The sequence below is a fragment of the Syzygium oleosum genome, unplaced genomic scaffold (genome assembly GCF_021117445.2).
Source record: "Syzygium oleosum isolate NSW1041296 unplaced genomic scaffold, Sole_v2.1 Sole_v2.17, whole genome shotgun sequence".
Taxonomy (NCBI): Eukaryota; Viridiplantae; Streptophyta; class Magnoliopsida; order Myrtales; family Myrtaceae; genus Syzygium; species Syzygium oleosum.
This window is the reverse complement of record NW_026607501.1, coordinates 8462352-8484351: the sequence shown is the minus strand read 5'-3', so window position 1 is coordinate 8484351 and position 22000 is coordinate 8462352. Positions and strand designations below refer to the sequence as shown.

The 22000-nt window shown below is 44.4% G+C and overlaps 2 protein-coding genes across 3 annotated transcripts; both read left to right on the top strand.

The window, feature by feature from the left end:
* Positions 1 to 9313: 9313 nt before the first annotated feature.
* On the top strand, positions 9314 to 10772 carry LOC115678716 (uncharacterized). The gene has a single exon (XM_030602129.2). The coding sequence runs from the start codon at positions 9454 to 9456 to the stop codon at positions 10435 to 10437; it is 984 nt and encodes a 327-aa protein (XP_030457989.2). The 5' UTR covers positions 9314 to 9453; the 3' UTR covers positions 10438 to 10772.
* Positions 10773 to 16041: 5269 nt separating this feature from the next.
* On the top strand, positions 16042 to 21774 carry LOC115678714 (transcription factor GTE10-like). Of its 2 annotated transcripts, none has more exons than XM_030602126.2 (10): positions 16042 to 17962; positions 18060 to 18108; positions 18217 to 18348; positions 19781 to 19854; positions 19956 to 20016; positions 20122 to 20202; positions 20284 to 20399; positions 20483 to 20549; positions 20645 to 20775; positions 20850 to 21774. In XM_030602126.2, the coding sequence occupies exons 1-10, from the start codon at positions 16643 to 16645 to the stop codon at positions 21138 to 21140; spliced, it is 2322 nt and encodes a 773-aa protein (XP_030457986.2). In that variant the 5' UTR covers positions 16042 to 16642; the 3' UTR covers positions 21141 to 21774. The 2 variants fall into 2 exon arrangements, with proteins under 2 accessions (XP_030457986.2, XP_030457985.2); XM_030602125.2 differs by having other exon boundaries at positions 18217 to 18375.
* Positions 21775 to 22000: the final 226 nt, after the last annotated feature.

Below are 22000 nucleotides of genomic sequence, written 5' to 3'. Positions count from 1 at the left end.
GACCACATATTTAAATCCTTCTGCACATGGAGAGAATGTAAAAGAATCTGTAACTTTCGGTTGCGCACTCACTTATAGAGATTAGCTATTCTATCGAACCATATTTTAAGGACTCTTCATTTAATTAACCGTGGTTATTCTATAATATAAGTCGATTCTTTTTGTTTTTTTCTCTTTCCATGTTCATGCTCTCTCTCGAACCCGAAATCCCTGTCCATATTGGCTTCAAATGACTTATAATAATACCAGAATATGTACTGGACATGAAGCTGCATTTAGGGTTGAGCAGCATGCAACATGGAATAGTATTGCATGTAATGCACAAGATCATTGTTGTTAGCTTAACAAACGCCTTAAAAATAATGACAATAACTTCCCACTTCTAAATTCATTTTTTGTTCACAATCTGGTGGTATCGTGAATAATATCTCTAAGTAATCTAAGTGCTTTTTCAGCCAGAAACAATAGGATTAAGTGATACTAAAATTAGATATGGAAACCCTATTCTTTTTGAGGTTTAAAGTGGCAGTCCCTTCAGCCACCTGGTGTTATGAAAGGAGCAATGTTAGGTATAAAATAAAGTAACAAACTGCTAGTGAATATTTAGACAAGGGGATTATAATAAACACATAATAAGACTCCATCACATCATTCCATAAACTAATAAAATCTATCTTTTACATATATACAAAGTATTTGTTCCATCATTGATATTATGCGGTGATAAAGTAACGAAATTGTCAATCGTTTTGCATTATAAAGTTCCAATATCCTTCTAACCACTGCAATCTTCCTTCTTATTGTGTATTTGGCAGTGTTGTGTGCCAGCTTTCGCACATTATACAAAAAGTCCATCGGTCCGGTCGAAAGTGAGTCATTCATGTCGGGACCAAGGGATTACAAACAAATATTTCTTTCGTGACTTCCCAGCCTCAAGTAATTGCACCGAGTAGAAACCAAACCCGAAATCCTATACTTCTCAAAGTGCAGGAAGATTAGTCCGATCGTCTTACCACTCAATCAATTTTAGGATCAGTTTTAACCTTTAATAATGTATGTGATGAAAGAATGTTCTGGCAAAACAAAGGGAAGTTCCTTGAGTTGTGGGCAAAACCGAAAGAGGGACAAGGTTCCATTTCAAACGTAAGTTTTACTCAAATGGAGCATCAAGATAAGAAGATACTCCCAAAAAGTGGTGGTTACAGTTCTCCCATTTGTCGCCCTAAAGTCATAGTGATTCTGGTCATTTCCCTTGGTTTTACATTTCGCACCCCCAAAACCTAATCTCTCTCTCTCTCTCTCTCTCTCTCTCTCTCTCTCTCTCTCTATAGATCAATACCTTCTTTAGCTCAATCTAGTAGATGCCCTACAAGTGTGGCCGGTACCCACTTCAACACGTGGCATGATCACCACACTAGTTTCCAACATGAGGGAAAAGGTCAAATAATTCAGGACACCGAGGAATGGGCTCCAAATCGCTTTCTTCTCGATTCCGAATCTCTTAATGCCTCGACGTGCTCCAAACCCATTGGATGCAGATGCTCGAATCATGGAGAAGCCTAACTTTCCCCTCTAAATATAGAAAAAAAAAAAAGGAAGATGTACAATTATCTATGAGAACTGCCCTATTATATGTTATAAGATGGTGATTCGGCAAACATAATAATGTCTCTTTAGCTCATTCAGTCACATACTTTATGCAACTTTTGGACATAAACATGGCATTGGCCCTTGATGCAGACTAACAGTGACTTGCTATGTAGAGCTTTTTGATTCCTCGAACTTTGATAAATTACCTTGGAGAAGCATTGAGGTGAAAGGCATTGAGGATCCCTTTGTCATCATTAGCTCGATCATCTCTTAGGGTTATCGCGAACAGTGAAACGACATGCGTAAGATTCAAGAATCTTTCAGCGATAGAGCCGGCAATTTGTACCGTTTGTCTCGATGGAACGTCATTAGTTTCGACTGAACAGTTTTCACGACACATAATCAGGAATTCGTGAGGCGATCAATGACTAAAATGCTGCTTATGCACGCAGGAATGATCCGTGCGTCTTCGATCACGCAAAAGTCATTGCGCAATGAAAGCAAAATGCTGCGAAGATCCCTCCTCCTAAGTGGAGACAGATGTGCCAAACATCGATAATCGTCCTATAATCTTTTTTTTATTAGGTCACGACAACGACAATCATCATTAAGAAAAAGCTGCAAATCTATCAATATTTTCTTGGACCAACCCTCCCGAAAGTCGATGACAGTGCTTCTCTCTCGTTGGAGATAGAGCTGCCATGTGGATGATATCTACGTTCTGTTCATGGTAACAGGAGATCAGGAAGACTCCGACGTGACGTTCCATGTTCGTGCTCAATTATATATGCCTGTCTTGGAGATATTTTGCGAGACATGTCCACTGATATGCATCTGCATAACAACGAGAGGGTGGAGATGGAAGAAGGCATCTATAGATTCACTGTCATAAAACAAATCAATCGCGTCCTACCAGGAGTAAGACAGAGAAATAATAGGTCTAGATCGTTCTAGCAGGATTTCAAGATTTCCTAATTTCGACGGGAGTTACTTAGCTCTTGCATCATATTATACGACCCGTTATCTAAAATTAATGTGTCGCTTACTTAACAGTTCTAAATTATACATGTTATCTACACGCGCATGCAAATTTGACTCGACAATACTTTATCAATCTAGATGACTACATATGAGTCAAGACCAAACATTATCCGGTTCTTTTTTTTTTCTTTAATTTAGATTAGCATGTGATCAACACTAGAAAGGGGTATGTGCGACATTTTCTCTAATTAGGAGAAAGCGAGTTGAGGATAAAATTAAAGTACTCTCTTCCTTGTGCAAGGAACGGTGAAGCCCTAGATACCCCTTTTGGCTGGACTATATAGTATTTCTAAGTTATTCTTCGAGACCTAACTCTCAATCGATTCGCACGCATTTTAGGACAATGACGCGAGATCTTGTCTGCTTCGATCAACACTATACTAAAACAAGTCTTATTCACTTTGAAAAAGCTATTCCACCTTAACATGAAGTAATGATCCTTGGATTCTGTTTCCGGATAGCCACCAGCTATATATGCCAATGACGTTGGACTAACGTGTGTAATCTTTTCCATTCGATCTAATTCGGACATATATTACATGCATGTCCTTAGACTAACCTAGCTAGAGAGAGAGAGAGAGAGCTGCATCTGCATCGTTTTTCCAAAGACAAGCTCCGCAAAATCAGAGAGTAGAACTCGCCTGCTAAGTAAATGGCATGTTGAGCAATCATGGGAAGATGACAGAGAGAGTTTCTTGCTAGGTTGATTAATGCATATGAGGACTTGCCTAGTAGCTGGCTAGCGATCATGCAAACTTCAACTAACGCATGCAGTTAGCAAGACAACAAGCATAGTCAATTGGATATGGACGCAAGGGAAAGCTACGTCTTTAGACAGTGAGACAACGTTGTGTAATTTTCTTTCTAACGGCTGCGAAAACCCAGAAACGAAATGGTCAAAAGTCCCCGCTAAGTCTCGTCACCCCCACCCACCACTTTCTGCCGAACTAATCTTTTCTAGCTGCGTGGATGGAGCTGCAATTGGCGAGAGGAAACAGTAATCTGTAGAGCTGCAGTTAAAGCTCCATGCACGAAAGCCTCCAGTTACTTCAAACTTCGAAAGCACCCTCTTGCGTAAACGCATGGACACGCAGCATGCATCCGACGGTGAAATAAAAAGTTCGACAGGATATGCGTAGGGCGCATGGTAAAAGAACCCCGAGCAATGATAAAGCTCCATGTCCATGACTGCAACTCTGTACACATGAATGGGCCCTAACGAGACGTGATGGCTTGGGCATTCATTAAGAGAGAGTACCCGAATGGACCAGTGGTTGTTCAGGATATTGGACGAATAGATCTTCAAGATCTTAAGCTAAATAGTTCCACGCGGATGTCCAGCTGACCATTGGCGCAGGGATCAGAGATTTCTGGTCATCGCACTCGAGAGCTTTGGTGTCTCGAACCTTCAATTATTGCTGCTACCCAATAAAGAGCTTCTCATTCCAATCAAAACCCACATGACCACAAGATTCGATCATAGCCCTCTCTTTGCACTGTGAAACCGCTAGGATCTCTCCACTTGTATCGCCAGTTTTCGGCAAAGCGTTTGGCCCCACTTCTTTCCCCCAAGTCTTCGACAGTTCAGCCGTCTCTCTCTCTCTCTCTCTCTCTCTCTCTCTTCAAATATCCAAGGCGTGCCTACAAACGAGCATGCTTAGGTTGCTTTCATCAGTTTGAGTTTAATGGACTTAAGAACGATTTAGACATGCCTATAAGTTCGTACCTTATCTTCTTTTATCTGTTTCGTAACTTTTGAATGTCTGCTTTTGACCGATACTTGTCAGATCAAGGTAGTCCCGATGTCCTCAATATAACAGAATATTACTCTATTAAAACGGCTTTTAACGGCGGTCCTAAGAAAGTTGTCATTTTCCAAAATTGTTCAAATCCATGAACAAAAGTGTAGTAAATAAGTAGAAACGAAGCTCTTTTGGAACTGCAATGGGTTTATGTGAGGTGTGAAACATATGCAGGTTGTCAAGATTGGATTTTTCTTGCTTGTCCAGTGGATGCAAACCGCTGCAGCATGTTCAATGTCTTTTATCTAGATCACGCATGTCTGTCAAAGATAGATTTCCACAAATTCTGTATATGATAAGGATGATGGACGTGACCGGTCCATCCACTTTGGCCAAGCTTTGTAGTACAATGAAGGAATCCTACTTTTCGGTTGAAGAGGGTGATGAACCAGGGAAAAATCCAGCTGACTCCTCCTAGGAGTCCTGATTGCCCGCGCACATGGCGAAACCAGGAATGCACATGAGAAACGCATTGAGAGCCCACCCTTTTATACGAAATGAATTATTAAATTTCTGACTTGTAAAGTAGGATTTACGGCATTTCATTGATGACGCAAATTGAAACGAATTACAAGCATGTTGAAATAACTAACGCCGTCATCCCCGCTTTAATCGCTTTTGCCCTCATATGGGATACTAAATGATGGCACGAATGCCATCTAGTAACTATGACAAGTGATCACCGCCGGGAATTTCAAGTTTTGGATACCATGTTAACTTTTCATAGCGTAAGAGTAACAAAGATTGATCCCTTTGTGAGATATGTATACAGAGAGAGAGTTAAATTGGAAAGGATAAGGATTGCGGGACAAGCCTCAATACGTGACGTAGGTCGAGTTAAATTGAGAGCACCAGAAATTAAGTATAGATGCTGATCGGGATTTGCACAACTTTTATTCAGATGTATCTTAGCATATAAAGATGAGAAATTGAATAGCAACAGCAATCACATGCGGTCCAAAGAAAGCTCCGTTTGCATGTGGATTAAGAAAGTTCAAAGAGCTAACAGGAGAGAGGTCAATTAATGAACAAAGAACTCAATTATTCTAATGAAGCTTAATAGTGGATGCAAAGTCATGTCCTTTCATTCTCATTGCTGATAAATGAGCATAGAATTATAGTTTATAGTCTTGATTGCTATTGGGCGATGACAAATTAGGAAAAGGAGATTCCCTAATTTGTCCCCATTTTTCGCCTCAAAGAAACAGAAGCTGAATAGTGCGCAATTTGAAATACTATTCCTTCACTTGAAAGGATAACTAATTAAGGGGTGGGAAAAAAACTGAACTAAATCGAAAATCGAATCAAATCGAACCAACCGCTTTTGGGTGGTTCCCGATTTTTGAAATTTGAAATCGGTAAATATCGATCTGATTTCCAATTTTACGTGTGTATTGACTCACCCAGGCCATTCGAACCGGACCAATTTTTTTTATTAACCCTAAGTACTGCCCATTCTTCACTCTCTCACGCTGAAAACCCTAATTGCCCCCACTCTGTCACTAAGACACGTCTCTCTCGCTCACGACGCTGACTGTCAGTCACGCCTCTTCTCAATTCAAGCAAGTCTCTCTCTGTCTCTCTCTCTCTCTCTGCGTAGGCCTACCTAGTACGTACGATAATGGATTAGGGCTTTGGCATGTCCTTGTCAATTGAGCTAAATTTATGAGTTTTTGCTGCAAGGAAAAGCTTGCCCAGGGCGATTGTGCACTCGCTTCATCTATAGACTCGTTGATTTCATCACAAGCTCGTGTCAGTTGATGAGTCGCGACTTTCTTTCTTCCGAAAGTCCATGATTAGGAGTTTAGTTGAAACTCCTTTCTTTCTTTGGCCATTTTTTTTGTGTCGAAATATTTCCTAGGATACGGCCGGTCCTAGACACTCATGGAACCGAACTTCGGTCTGGTTCCCAACTGGATCAATTCCCAGGTGAATCGATTCCCGATTCGAGGGTGAAAAACGAGCCACCCACCTTGAAATCAATCAACCCTAGTAGCTAAAGCCTTAAGTCCAACTAAATGGAAATTAAGGGTGCATTTCGGAGAGAGTTGGGGAAATACAAAATTATTTCCCAAAGATCTCTTACTTAAGGTCCGTTTGTTCGAGGCTATGTCGACAATCGTGCGACCTAGACGATCCAGACCCGCGTGAACCCATACTTTTGTCGACCTAGATGCATGAGCCCAAACGCTTGGTGACCATCGGCTTGCCGAGCGTGACCATTGGCAGGGCCTCGGGCTCGTGGTCGAATCTAGATCTAGTAATGAAATTTGGATTCAGCGAGGGAGAATTGGAACTGCAAGGTCATTTGAAAATAAAAGTGGAATCTAAATAAGTTTCTAAAGGCAAAAATAGAACTAAAAAAAAATCATTTACGCCGAAAGGAGACTTTCCGAAAACGTCGAAAGCCAACAAAGGGATTTTAGATGCCCAAGGATTCCTTTCCAAAGCCGTGCCAAAAAGCAGGTGTATATACGACATGCTCCTTAAAATACGCAATAATATTAAAGTCAAGGAAAAAAATCACCAAAAATTTTAAACTATACTCATTATGATATATTTATCCAAAAAAAAATTTATGATACCCAAAATTTCAAACTATATATATTGTAACACATCTACCCTCAGTTGCAATTGCCTCCAAAATCACCGTTAAAAAGCTAACGTGGATTCACATGGCACTTTTAAAAACACGTGGCTCTGATACGATGTCACGCGAGCGCCGCATTGAAAAAATAAAAAAATTCACTGTTCATCATTTTCTCCACAGCTTCATGAGTACTGTTCATGGCGTTCTTCGTCTTTAATCGGTTGGCCAAACTCCTTCTGTGGCTCTCGTTAGCGCTCCACCAGCTTTGAAGATAGAGGTTCAAGGCCAAGCTTCGAGCTCGAGGGGCCATGGCAGCCGCGAGCTTCGAATCTTGACATTGGAAAAAGGGAAAAAAAAAATACTGTTCATCGTCTTCTCTACGAGGAAGAACGGTACAAAAACAAAGTTTCAAGAAAGTCGAGCTTGATAGGCCACCATGGCCACTCAAGCTCGAAGCTCACGGGTGGTGGCCGCTATGGCCAAGCTTCGAAGCTCACAACCGCCATGAACGCTCTAGCTTGAAACTTGGCTTGAGGGTCTGACCTCGACCTACGAAACTCGTGGGTAGTCGCAAGTTACCAAGCCCAAGCTTCGAAATAGCTTGAAGGTCGAGCTTCGAAGCTCATGGGTGGTCGCAAAGCCGCCATGGACAAGCTTCAAAGCTCGCGGCCGCCATGACCGCTCTAGCTCGAAGCTTGACTTGAGGCTTGGCCTCGACCTTCGAAGCTCTCGGGTGGTCGCAAGCGGCCAAGGCCAAGCTTCAAAGCTCGCGGCTGCCATGACTGCTCGAGCTTGAAGATGGCAGCCACGAGCTTCAAAGCTTGGCTTGAACCTCGATCTTCGAAGTTGGTGGATGGTCGGGCAAGCGCCGACAAGAGACGCCGGAGGTCTAGGTAGCAGTGGCCAGCAAAGCAAGAGCGTCGGAAGAGTTTGGCCAATCGATTGAAGACGAAGAACGCCATGAACAGCACCCGCGAAGCTATGGAGAAGATAATGAACAGTGATTTTTTTAAATCATTTTTTTTTCTTTTTCCAATGTGGCCCTCGCGTGGCGCCACATCACAGCCACGTCTCTCTAAAAGTGCCACGTGGGATTAACGGTGATTTTGAAGGAGGATAGATGTGTCAATAACGTGTACAGTTTGAGGTTTTTCGTATTATAAAAAAATAGTTTGTTGTGAATGTGTCACAATAGGTATAGATTGGAGTTTTACGTGGTTTTTTTTCTAAAGTTAAAAAAAAAAAAAAGGAAAATACGCAAAAACAGGGAGGGGCAAAATGGGCACGACGGGAGTGGGCCCCCCCCCCCCTTCCGACCTCCAATCGCGGACGGAGACAAACGGCAGGAAACCCCCCCAACACGTCAGGGGGGGGGGGGGAAATGAAACCCCAAGACCAAAACCTCTGTCGCTTTCCGGCCGTCCACGTGGCGCCATCCTGTCCCGGCTAATTATGGAAGCCCCCCAGCGCCCCTCCCCGCAAAAGACGAGACAAGGGGGCCACCGGGGGGTCGTCCTTTCCTTTCCAGACTCTATCCAAATTCGGGTTGGGCCACGTGTCCCCTTTCTAGAACCCCCGCACGCCCCCGCTCGAGACACGACCTCCACCACCACCACCACCACCACTTACCTACCTGCGCGGGCCCCATCTTCCCTTGCATTTTTTTTATCTCGACACTTCTCGCCCTCCCATTGGCCTTCCCCTCCCCTCCCGGTGGGCCCCACCCTGTGTCCCCCCGTTTCCGAAAGATCTCCAAAGCATTTTACCGGGTCACCGTTACTATTGTCAATTTCCTCGTCTCGAGAATGCATGATATACGAAAAAATAAATATATATATAAAATCCCTCGTACGTTCTTCTTTTGCGGCATGTCTTGCTCGTATCGATCACATTCTATATCGCCTATATTGATTGAACATAAATTAAATCCAAAATTAGGATAGGCACGGTACGAACCTATATATTTTCCTCATTACAGATGATTTCTGTAATAGAGTTAGGAAGTATGATTAGTATATCGACTCGATAGTCTTATCGTAGTATGGTTTAGCTTAGCGTCGCGCTATATACTATTTAGCCTAACGTTCCCCCGGGCAGCGTAGCTCCACGCGGGCCCCACCTCACTCGGCCCCGCCACGTTTCGCGTCCCCACCCAATGCCCAGCCGCAGCCCTGCTCTGCTGCTACTGCTACTTGCCGCTACTGCCGTTTGAGTTTGAGTCGGTCCGCGCACACGTGTCCTGCCTCACACGTGTCCCCAACTACAGTCCTTATAAATGGGCACCTGTCCCCCGCTTCTGCATTTACTGCCTTTGCCTTTCCATCTTCTTCGTCTTCAGGGTGAACTCCTCTTCAAAATGAGGTAGGATCTGTCACACTCACAAACACGCACCCGGAATAGACCGTAAGAGAGAGAGAACTGTGGAGATCGATGGACGGGAGAGGCGGGTGTTGCATAGCCAGATACGGGGGCGGGGGCGGCGGCGGCGGTGGTCTGTACGATATGTCCAAGGTGGACCGCATAATGCTCAGGTTCCGCCCCATCGCGCCCAAGCCGACGTGCGGGGGCTCCTCCTCCGGCGCATCTTCGCCGGAGGGCAAAGACACTCGCGTGCGGGCCGGCCGAGGCAGGAGACGGCAAGTGAGGAGCGGCAGCAACGTCGCCAAGCGCTCCAGCAGGAAGAGAAGGGTTTGCAGCAAAGAGAAGGTCGGAGATGCGTCGCCGCCCGGGGAGAAGGTGACTCTGCCGCTGCTGCCGGAGATGCCCGAGCACAAAGTCGGTGGCGATCTCGGGAACGCGAAGGCGGGCCTGATGCAAGCTGCTGATTGTTACAGATGTGCCATGGATCCGGACTTCTTCGGGGACACGGCCAAAAGGCAAATGCAGAACGTACCGAAGTGGCTTAGGTTCGACGATAAGACCCCAAATCCGGCGAACGGAGGCCATTTTGGCCCGACGATCACGACGGCGGCGCCGCCGCTGTTGCGGCCTTTGGGCAGACCGTCCCCGTGCGTGACCGTGGAGTGCGTGACGGACACGTGGGTGGACGGGGAGGCGTTAGGGCGCACCGACGACGAGAGGAGGAGGAATCTGGAGCGGGACACGTGCCCCGGGTTCACATCGGACGGCCTGGGGAGGGTGACGTGGACGAACGCGGCGCTGAGGAAGATGGTGGGGCGGGAGGAGGAGCAGGAGGAGGAGGAGGGTTGCGGGGTGTGGCTGGCGGCGAGGGAGGAGGTGGGGGTAAGGGCGGAAAGGATGATGTGGGGGGCGTTCACGTGTAGGGTAAGGATGGAGTACGCGTGCGAGAGGGAGAGGAGGGCGGTGACGCTGCCCTGCGACGTGTGGAGGATGGACGGCGGAGGGTTTGCATGGAGGTTGGACGTGGAGGCCGCGCTGCGCTTGGGACGATGATAATGAAAAGGTGATCAGGCTCAGGCTCATGCTCAGGTTCCGATGAGATAATAACCAAGAAGTCTCAACCCCAAAAACTCTTCAAAAACCTCCATGGGAAGAAGCTTTTTTTAACCTTAACCTAAGCTGTCCAAGCTGTGCATGTGAATATCTTTTGCAACTCTCGGTTTGCTGTTTCTCAGCTTTTGTCGTCACGGTTCCTGGTTATCTGGCCTTTTCCTGAGAAGCCGATTTGGAGCGGGAATGCCCTTATATAAGTATATTATTATCTTTTTAACTTTGTAAGATGTTCAAGCTTTGCAACTTTGAATGTTCGATCTGCTGCTGTTTCACGATTTTCTGTGCCCATGATCACTGTGCATGCACGTTAGCGGTGACAGGGAGAGAGAGATCAGGGTGTTCATTCATCTGTTCCAGGTACAGTGTGCCCCCACTCAATCGTAGTGTCCAGTGTATATGATATTCTTCGGGAAAATGATGTAAATGAAAGTACCATGCGCGAGGACAGGTGGTGGATGGAGAAGGGAAAGGAATTCGAATACCTCTGCGAAAAGAGGGGGGCGTCCATTGGAAGAAGGCCTAGCCTGCTTTCAAGATTAGATCTCTTTTTGGCCGAACAACCGGGTACGTGCCCCTGGTTTTTGGGTTGACAGGTGGCCCAACGATTCACATGCCATGAGGCAACACGAGACTTGAGGACGTGTCCTTTCCCATGCACAGCTTTTCTCCGTTCTGCCCTCGCACAGATCTGACCAACCAGATTTCTCTCCTATTTTTTTCTCGTCGCTCCACTCCTTTCTTCTTTCGGTCCTATCTCTCTCTCTCTCTCTCTCTCCGTGCACGGTGGAAATTAACACATGTTCACGAGCTCCTGAACACTCTCTCGAGTTTTCTTGAGAGTCCAGTGTTCTTCCCACTTTCATTGTCTTCCTGCGACTCCCGTTTAGTGGTTCCAGATTGGCTCTTAGCTATGCCCCCCCCAAGTACAAAATATCATCCTTTGATTCGGTAGATCGATCTCGAATGGTCAAAACGAGAGGGTTAGGGCTTTTTTTGTAGGGGACTGGCGCAACTGCTCCCAACTCCATAAGAGGAAAGATGATAAGAACGTCAGGCCCGTCGTATCTCCTGTTCACACGGCACGTACAACTAACGAATCATTCCGACACAAGCCTAGAGCGGAACCTAATTCCCATATATTAGTCGGTGCATCTTTTTGCTAGGCATGCTCTCACTGGTTAAGCAATATTTTGCAGCAAAATAAAATCCCAGTTTAGAAACATAATAGAATTATTTGGGTAATTTGCTAGAACACTTTTAACGATTTGAGGCTTTTCTAGTAAAATTAGTTACACTTTTAATGTCCAAGTGGAAACTTAGATCTAATACTCACTCGTTGGAGTATTTGTTTCACGGAAATTGAATGATTTGAAAAACATTTTCCAAAAAATGGACGATTATATTACGAAAAGATTTTTCATTTTTCACGAAATTATTTAGATATAAATTATTGTCGATAATGAAAAATATTAATTATTGATTAATTATTTCAAGTGATATAAGCGGTCCTTTTTCGGGAAAATATGTTTTAAATGATTTATTTTCAATTTTACCCCGAACTAATTTTTTATTTTTTGAATTTTTTATTTTTTCTTTTCTTTTCTTTTCTTTTTTTTTCCTTCACCTTCAACCTTTGGCGGCCGCCGGTCCGCGACCGCCAGAGGCGGAAGCCGAGGGCCGCCTTTGCCGGTGTCGGCGAGAGCCGCCCTCGTCGAGATCCGGCGAGGGTCGCCATTGCCGGTATCGGCGCGGGTCGCCCTCGCCGTCGGGGCGAGGGCCGCCCTCGCTGCGTCGGCGAGGGCCGCCTCGCTAGTCGGCGAGGGCCGCCTCGTGGCGCGTGGGCGAGGGCCGTCCTCGCTCGCCCAAGGCAAGGGCGACCTCGCTCGCGCTCGGGCGAGGGCCGCCCTCGCTTGCCCAGTCCGGGCGACCTCGCTCGACTCTCGCGAGGCGCGCTCGCCGACGCAGCGAGGGTCGCCGCCGCATCCGGCCGAACGACCCTCGCCGGCGTCGGGCGAGGTCGCCTCGCGCATCCGGCGAGGCGCCTTCGCCCGAGCCGCGAGGGTCGCCCTCCCATGCCTGAGCCAGCGCCGACCTACGACCGGCCGTAGTTTGAAAATGAAAAAAAGAAAAAGAAAAGAATAAAAAATAAATAAAAATTCGAAAAAAAATAAAAATAAAAATATTAAAATTTTAATTCAGGGTAAAATTGTCACATATGTACCAGCTTTGGAGTTTTTTGGGTAAGTTCAGGTAAAATTGTCACGTCGTACCGGGGTTTTTGGTGGTCAAAAAATAGTTCAGATAAAATTGTCACGGGTGTACTCAGTTTGGGATTTTTATGGTCAAAAAATAGTTTGGGGTAAATGTGTCACAAGTGTACCAGTTTAGGGTTTTTCGTGGTATTAACCCTTTATTTTTTACGAAATAAATAGATCCTAAGAAAAAATGGTCACTTTGATGAGGTTCTCATAATTCCCAACGTACTCAGTGCTTATAAGCCCGAGCCATTTGATAGCTCCAGTGTTAGATCGTGGCAATATGATCCGAGCATTAAAATAAGATAGAGTGAACCAAACGGGATAATTTGATAAATGTTTACGGGGGATTTCCTAAATAAAGAACGTGAATAATGCAGTACCCCTTGGGATCTGTCTGCCGTGGTCCGTCGACTCGCTTCATCAAAGCACAGGCAGACATGGCAGTCGACTCGATAGAGAAGAAGGGGGAGAGTGGCGCCGGTTTAATAACGAATATGATCTTTGTTAGTCGAGAGCATACACTAAACGCTACCAAGTGCTACCCATGTTGCTAGAGGATGAGCCACTCCATTGGCGGGTCCGTTGGCCCATGGGGTGACCCGGCTGGTCTCAAATGGCCCATTTCGTGTTTGATTTTGGGCCAAACTTGGATTTGCTAAAAATTTCAAGTTATGGAATTTGTTAACACGAGGGGTTCCCGGCCCTCGCCCAATGGCCGGCGGAAGTCACTAGCCCTCGGCAGAGGTCCCCAAACTTAGACATCGTCGCGCAATAACCTTCGAAAATCGAAAAGTTACATGCTCCCCCTCGAGCTTTTATTTTTGTTACGCTTGTTAGTTTTTCAATTCAAATGACCGTCGGCAAAAATAGACTCGCTCCTCTTCTTTCTTGACCAAACTACCTTTTACTATTCCTTTATTAGCTACCAATCGCCATTTATCGCTCTATTTATGATTGAGCGAGCCTATCTCCCTTGTTTTCACTTCTTGACGGATCCAATTATCTCGACCCTGAACACATCTTTGTCCTCTTTTAACTTTGTCACTGTCGAATTTGAATGAATTAAACACCATAACTGGAGTTGTAATGCAAAAGAGCCATTAACAAAATTCACTATTAAGTTTGCTCAAACACCCACAGGTTAATGTGACTTGGTATCCCGTAGCTGAAAACCTGTCATCATATACAAGAACCTGCACATTCAATGGCAAGAACAAAAAACTTAACAAGAATCCGGGCAAAACACCTGCAACTAGTCTTATGACAAACCCAAAATCTACAGCAACAAAGTTCTGATTGAAAGGGACGCATCAAAGACTGTCGACCTTGATGTTCAAACTTCGTTCCAAGTAACCCGTAAAGATAAAGATCGGGGGGCTAATGTGCAACTTTTCATACTTCGGAAGTTGATTTTGCAGCTGTGCAAAGTTCATGAGGCGTTTTCAGACATTTATCCCATTCCTTTTAGTTTGGTTTGGTCACTTCTAGTTGTTTCCTCTTGACACGAAGCATTTATTTATTGCCTTAACATTGTTAATCCGGGCCTGATCTATCGTTATATATTTCTTAGAAGCAAAAAGAAGAATGCAAGGGCCTATTAGATTGTGACATTTGATTGATTCACCAGCTAAAGAATAAAGAGTAACTATTTACCCAAAGGGTTAATACCGCGAAAAATCTCAAACTGGTTCACCTGCGACAAATTTACCCTCCATAAGTTTTCGTTAAATTTTATTGTCAAATTGTTGAGTTGGATGACACGTGGAAATTAATGGGTGTACCAGTTTGGGGTTTTACCCTCCGTTTGTCACAGATGTATCAGTTTGAGGTTTTTCGTGTTATAATCAAATTTAATGGAAAAAAATGAAGGGTAAATTTGTTACAAATATACCAATTTAGGGTTTTTTGTAGTAAAAAAATTAGTTTGTGGTAAATTTGTCACAGATGTACCAGTTTAAGATTTTTTGTGGTCAGAAAATTAATTTAGGGTAAATTTGTCACAGGTTTGTCAGTTTGGGGTTTTTTGTACTATTAACCCTTACCCAAATTATAAATAAGCAATAGCAATATATATGTGTGTGTGTGTGATTTAAAGGCCTAATTCCCTAAAAAAAACCCCAATTTTAGGTTTAGTCCCAATTCTATCCCGGAATTTTTTTTGTCTCAGAAAAAACCCAAAACTTTAGTTCCTATACCAAATTTGCCCTGAATTTTTTTTGTCTCAAAAAGAATCCTAAACTTTAGCTCGAGTTCCAAATCCATCCCGAATTTTGTTTTGTTTAAAAAAAATCACTTACTTTCAATCGATTGTCAAATCTACCCTCGTGATCTAGTTCCAACTTGACGTGACATTTCCACATCAGTAACAAATCAACATCAATAAGGTGACATAGAAAATTATCTCCAAAACGAAACCGTTTTAAGATATGAAAATCAGGGACGACTAATGGTGATTTTTGGATAGAGGGCTAATGAGAGCAGATTTGAGATTAGAGTAAAAATTAGTGACTTCTCTCTTAGAAAAAAAAACATTTTTTTTTAACAAAAAAGTTCGAGATAGAATTAGGATTGGGCTTAAAGCCTGAGGTTACTTAGGGAATTAAGCCGTGATTTAAAGTGCAAAATAAATCAATTGATCTATACCTTTTAAGGCATTCTTTTAATGTTGATTAAATTCAGTAAAGTGCAACGCATTTCGTGTGGTTAAAAAGTTTTTCTCTTCTTTTTTGTTTTTGGTCGAAGCGCGGTAAAAAGTTCACGCGTGAGAAGCATCTCGTTGGTTTTCTCTCTGTGGCGATAATAGAAAGTAGAGAAGCACAACGAAGCTGACGTGCCGCGTCACGTACAGAGGGAAAAGTCAAAGGGGACACGTGGCGCGTAATCATGCGGGCGCGTGGCACGCTCCCTGACGGGCGTGCCTACGTCACCCTCCCCGGAGCCCCCTACGACGCGGCTATGAGATGGCCCCACCTCACCTCATTATTCTATTCTCCACGTTCTGCACAGCTCGGTGGGGCGGGGGGAGGGAACCAACACCGCCCGTCAGATCCGATCGGACGGTCAAGAACGGATTGAGAACCCGGGCCGTGCGATCCCCGCCGAGCCGTCCCTGAACGGCCGGGATCAGTTCCGTGTCGGCGCACGGCGAGGCCACTGGGCCGCTATAAATAGAGGAGCCGCGTGCTGGCCTGGCCGTCACGAAGCGATCTCTCTCTCTTTCTCTCGCTCGCTCGCTCGCTGGCTGCTCGAAGGGGGGGGGAAAAACAAGGGGTGGAAGGGGAAGAAGGTTAGGGTTTGCTCTCTCCTTTGGGCGGGGCGCGCGCGCGCGCGCAATCGAAGGGCGCTAGGAGATCGACGGCCCTCCAGGTTCTTTCCTTTGAATTGAGATTGGATTGGATTGGATCTCTTTCGGGTCTCCCTCTAGGGTTCTTGATTCGCGCGCGCGCTCGGCGTTTCGGTCGTTTCTTGGATTTTTTGGGGGGGATTTTCGTGTTCGCCGGAGCTTGCTCGGGATTCGTTTTCGAGGCGGTGGTTCCGTCCGCGAGATCGAATGCGGTTTGCCGAGCTGACGAGCAGCGACGACGAGCGGGGGAGAAGTTGAGCTAGGGTTCGCCATTCGGAACGTATTGGGGAATTTGGGTGCTTTTTGGGATTTTTGGAGCTCTTGGTGTCGGTGTCCTATCTGGGGGTGGGAGTCGTTTCTCGAGTCGAACTGGGTCATCCAGTGAACTCTTCTTGCTGATAGAAAAAGGGAAGGACGGCTTGTGCTCGCGGGGGGAAGGTAAAGAGGCATCTGGGCGCAGGTTAATTAAGTATACGAACTAATACACACTCGGAAAACAAGGTACTCTTGCGGTTGACATGTGCAATTCCTGGGTGTTGATTTTATGGCACCAGCTTTTCCCATAGAGTTCATTGGACAGAGAGAGTCGATAAGGTGTTCTCCCTCGCAACTAATGGGGAAGTCGCGGAAGTTCTCGTCGAAAGGGCCTTCGAGTGGTTTTGTACCGGATTATCGGCATGCTGTTGAGACTATCGAATCCGAGGGCTTCGGGAGCTCGGGGCGGATTGACACTGAGATGACAGCTTCCGATGATTCATCTGCCCCGAAGAAGAAATGCATTAGCTTGAATGTAGATGGAAGCGGTAATTTCCGGGTCCCAACGCAGGTGTTGTCTTTGGCTAAGATGTCGAGGCTTGAGAGGAGGGACCTTAAGCTGAAGTTGAAAAGGGAACTTGAGCAAGTTGAGAATCTTCAGAGGAAACTTGCATGCATGAGTTCTGATGTAATTGCATTGTCTCCATCTCGTGATGTGCGGAGCTGGAGTGAGGGGCAGAGAAAGCCTCCAGTGGATGGCTTCCCAAGGTCTTCAGAATTGTCCGCTCGGAATGGAAAGAAGCGGTTCCCTTCAGCTCGCACTGGGTCTCAAAGTAAGAAGGGTGCCCTTGGGCGCTCCAAATCAATAAAAGCTGCTACTTCAGCAAATGCATCAAATGCTATGTTATTAAAACAATGTGAAGCATTGCTGAATCGTTTGATGTCCCACCAATATGGTTGGGTCTTTAATACTCCAGTGGATATTGTGGAGTTGAACATTCCAGACTACTTTAGTGTGATTAAGCACCCTATGGATTTAGGGACTGTGAAAAAAAAGTTGCTTTCAGGAGAATATGCCAGCCCTCTTGGGTTTGCGGCTGACGTACGGCTAACTTTCTCGAATGCAATGACTTACAACCCATGTGAGAACAATGTGCATATTATGGCTGACACTCTCAGGAAGCATTTTGAATCGAAGTGGAAAGCTGTGGAGAAAAAGCTTCCAGCTGTTAATGACATGCAGGCAGTCCCTGAATATGCCGCCCATAGTGAAACTGGAATTGGCATCGAAATGCCACCTTTGAAAAAGAAGAAAGTTATGCCAGTTGACCCTCGGACTAAGCCTGAGCCAGAGAAGCGGATCATGAGTGACGAGGAGAAGCATAAACTAAGCGTTGAACTAGAGGCTCTCTTGGGAGAACTGCCTGAGAGCATTGTCGATTTTCTAAAAGAGCAAAGCTCTGGAGCAGAGCAGGCAAACAAGGATGAAATTGAGATAGATATTGATGCACTTGGTCATGAAACGTTGTTCAAATTACGGAAGCTTTTAGATGACTATTTGCTGGATAAACAGAAAAAACAGGCAAAAGCTGAACCTTGTGAAATGGAGGTCCTGAACTTCTCTAAGATTCCCTTGATATTTGCTGCGAAAAAGAAGAAGAAAAGTTTCCCTTGGCTTATCATGTATTTTTTCTTCTCTCTTACAGGTTCATAATATGTCAGGTGTCAGCACTTCATCAGTGCCGCCTTGCAAAGGTAATCCTTGTCAAATATTCAAAGTCATGGCTGTGCATGCTCTAACACGTGGTCTGCACAAGGGCTGTCTTTCTGACACTGCATTCTTCTCTTCTTGTGTATTACTAGGAAATGACGCAGTTGATGAGGATGTAGATATAGTTGGTGGGAATGACGCCCCTGTTTCATGCTTCCCTCCAGTAGAGATAGAGAAAGATGGAGTGCATAGAAACAGTAAATGCAGCAGTTCCAGTAGCTCTGGTACTGAATCGGGGTCCTCATCTAGTGGTTCGCCCTTCTGCAGATCTTTGCCTACTTTCTTTTTTCATAAAGTTATGCTTTCTCTTTTGGAAGTTGTATTGTTTAACTGTATAGAGCGCATCTCCTTCTATCATTACCAATGCACAAATACTAGAGACATCTTCCTGTTTTCTAGTTTGCGTCATAATCTGCTTTTGTATATATTCGATTTTTTATTTGTGAAGTTCATACCTTTGAGGGCACATTATTTTGAATTTGATCGTTGAATGCACCTGGTCTGTAAGTGCTGATCACACTTCTTAGCATTTGTACATGAAGTGGTTAAAGTTCTCAAATCATCTGCTTTATTTGATTGTTTTTTCTTTTCGGATGTTCAGTATAGTAGAATAAAATAAGAAAATTCCCAGGTTTTTTGTGTCAGCTTCGCCTGTTGCCTGTCACGATCTCTTGAGAGTTCATTTGATGTCCTTCGAAGAAGGAGCCACAAGTGCTGCTGTGGGGAGTTTTCGTTTTCAATATAATGGCGGAAGGACTCTTCATTTTGGTTATTTTGGCTGTGGTTTCACGTAAATTTGCCTGTAGAGTGGTGGAAATGGGGGGATCTGGGCAACATCTGCATTATATTGCTGATTTTATGCTGTAGTACCTATCTACTAGGACGATAAACGTGTTTCTGCAAAAAATTGTATGAAAAAGAGAAATATGAGAACTGGTTTTTTGCACCACTGATTCAGAAGATGTGCGCATCATATCTCATGGTGTACACATTTTCCTGTTCATCTCGTGTTTGCTAAAGGGTCTGGGTGATGATGTTCTATGTAGTAACTGAAACCTGCTAAAATTTATTATTAACGTTAAACTGGATTTTAAATTTGGTTTACCAGTTCTTAAGATCAACTTCACCAGGCAAGTCCCCCCATATTTTTACATCATCTTTTTTAAATGTAGTTCCATACAAGGTTCGCAAAGTAGACATGCATGATTTGACCCAAAAAAAAAAGAGTAGACATGCATGTAGCATGGTATATGTGCTGGTGTATGCTTAAATCTTCTGTTTTGAAGAAATGGGCAGTGGATCTCTTTGCATGCTTTTTTTCATTGGTAGTGGGTCAGAGTCATGCTCTGCACTCTTAGTTGTTGGTGACTAGATAGTATAACTTTGTCAACTAGTCTGTCAATGTGTATTGGCCATGCTTAAGGCAAGTGTAGTTGGTACTGCTATTAGCCTGGGCATTGTTTTGTCAACATTAGCCATTTATAGGTTATAGATGGCCATATCTTTGTAAAGGGGTACATGTGGATTTGGAACTAGCTTTGTTATAAGCCGTAAGCTTTTGATGTTCAAGACAATGTTATTGAATTGCAGAACATTATGACTTTTCTTGATTGAGCTCTAATTTCTTTGCACCTGTGCTTGTTTCCTACTCGTCAGATGCAGACTCAGCTAGTTCATCTGCTAGTGAATCAGATGCTGCTAAGGTTTCTGGACCTGTCACGGTGACGAAGGTAGATATGCCAAGCTTAGGTGCTGTTGTCATGTTGCATGACTGAGCTTCCGGTTCATATGTTGTCAGTCAACTTTATGCGTATTATTTCTTTTTCTGCAGGAAGGCATGGCTAATGGATTAAGTGATGATCAAAAGAGTACTTTTCATGACTTCGATACTGGTAAATTTAAGTTCAGATCGCATTTTGGTTTAAAAGCGATTCACTTTGTGCAACCATCTAGACTGATGAACTAATAACTGACCTCGCGTTTCATTCTTCGTTTAGCATCTGTTGATGGGATGGGTCAAGTTGTGCAAAATTCTCAGCCCAATCCGCTTCCCTTAGAAGATGATGTTCAGGGAGAGGGTAAGCATGATCATCATAAAGATAATTGTATGCTGTTTGTTACGGGGACGTGATCTCACACGTCGTGCTGTAACATTATAGAGGAGAATACTCCACCCGAGAGGCAAGTCTCCCCTGAGAAGCATTATCGTGCGGCTCTTGTGAGGAGTCGATTTGCTGAGACTATATTTAAAGCTCGAGAAAAGGCTCTTGAGAAGGTCGAACACAGTTCTTGATGCGTCTTTTCTCCGCGTCTGCTCATCTAGATACTTGATTTCTATATTGGTTTTTCACATCTTAGGTCGAGAAGCGGGATCCTGAGAAGTTACGAATGGAGAGAGAGGAACTCGAGAGGCGGGCAAAAGAAGGTCTCTTTTATTATACCATCGTTTTAATTGCTGTTGTGATTAAATGCTGTTTACTACGATGGTTCTCCTCAAAATTCTTATTTTATCTTAATCAGAAAAGGCTAAAATACAAGCTGAGGCAAAGGCAGCAGAAGAGGCTAGAAGAAAAGCTGAAGCCGAAGTTGCAGCTGAAGCCAAGAGGCAGAGGGAGCTGGAGAGGGAACTTGCTCGTCAAGCATTGCAAAAGGTGAGTTCGCGCCCGGCAGTTTGCTGTACCAGGTTTTAAAGGGAACTTATCTGAAAAGTCTTTGGTTTCTGCAGATGGAAAAGACAGTCGATATCAACGAGAACAGTCAGTTTATGGAGGACTTGGAAATGCTTGGGGTTGCTCCAGGTGAAGATTTACCAAACTTCTTGGAGGAGGCAAAGAGCCCAGACCTTTCGGAAAACCATCTGGGCAGTTTCAAACTCCAGAATAGTAGCAATCCTTTAGAACAGCTTGGTTTGTACATGAAGGTTGATGATGAAGATGAGGACGACGAGAGTGAACCGCCCGAAAGTCTTCCAGTTCCACCGCCACCTAATGACGTGGAGGATGGGGAAATTGATTGACAAGAGAATCTTTCTTCTTTCCCATATTCTGACGCTAGGCACGTAAATTCCTTTTTTAGAGGACTGGAAAGGAGTTTGTTTCAGAGGATCATGAGACAAACTAGGGGAAATCTCCTTCCTTCTTAGGTGACCACCAAACTTAGGGGTGCGCAATGGACCGGTGGGGAACATTGTCCTCTTAGCCTTTCCCGGAGAGGGTTGGGAAGTTCTTCCTTTTGGTTTGAACATTTGGTGACTGAGGATGGTTTCATCTTTATCCGTGGACAGTCAGTGATGCGATGCGGATTTGGAAGGGAGAGTGTACATAGACATTACGAGATATTGATTTCGATTCATTAAAATGGACCGCATCAGTAGGCTTTTCTGACGGACACCAGAGTTAAGCTGTTATAAAGAAGGGGCTAAAGCAAGCAAGCTGGGAGGATAAGTTAGAGAAGAAGGGGCAATCTTTCCCTTGTAAAGAAGGTTCTGGTTTTGGTTGCACGGTGGGAGTGGAAGATCAAATTGTTTTCTTTGCTCTGCCGCAAAAGTAAAGGGAAAAAAGAAAGGAAAAAGGCAAAAATTCATTCTTTTCCTTTGTTTGTTCATGTTCCGATCATTCCTTGATTCAATCTAATGCCTTTTTTCAGTTGAAGTATATAATATGTGTTAAACAATGCACCGATTCTTTTTCATCTGATTTCTGATTCGAGAGGCTTTTTAAGATGGGAGTATACACCTTTTGATTTTCCAATGAAGTTCGTAAACTTACCTCATATATCCTCAACTTCCCTTTGTATTAAGTGACTTTCTTTAAATGATAGTAAGTAGTAATTTTCTTCATTTTTTCGTAAATTTTGAGGTCGTAACTTTCCTGTGAA

What these genes read in the sequence shown, in the direction of transcription:
- LOC115678716 (XM_030602129.2), top strand. Translation starts at nt 9,454, where the DNA reads ATGGACGGGAGAGGCGGGTGTTGCATAGCCAGATACGGGGGCGGGGGC.
- LOC115678714 (XM_030602125.2), top strand. Translation starts at nt 16,643, where the DNA reads ATGGCACCAGCTTTTCCCATAGAGTTCATTGGACAGAGAGAGTCGATA. An exon ending in ATCGGGGTCCTCATCTAGTG is followed by an intron (nt 18,376 to 19,780) that starts GTTCGCCCTTCT and finishes CCTACTCGTCAG; the next exon opens with ATGCAGACTCAGCTAGTTCA. An exon ending in GACCTGTCACGGTGACGAAG is followed by an intron (nt 19,855 to 19,955) that starts GTAGATATGCCA and finishes CTTTTTCTGCAG; the next exon opens with GAAGGCATGGCTAATGGATT.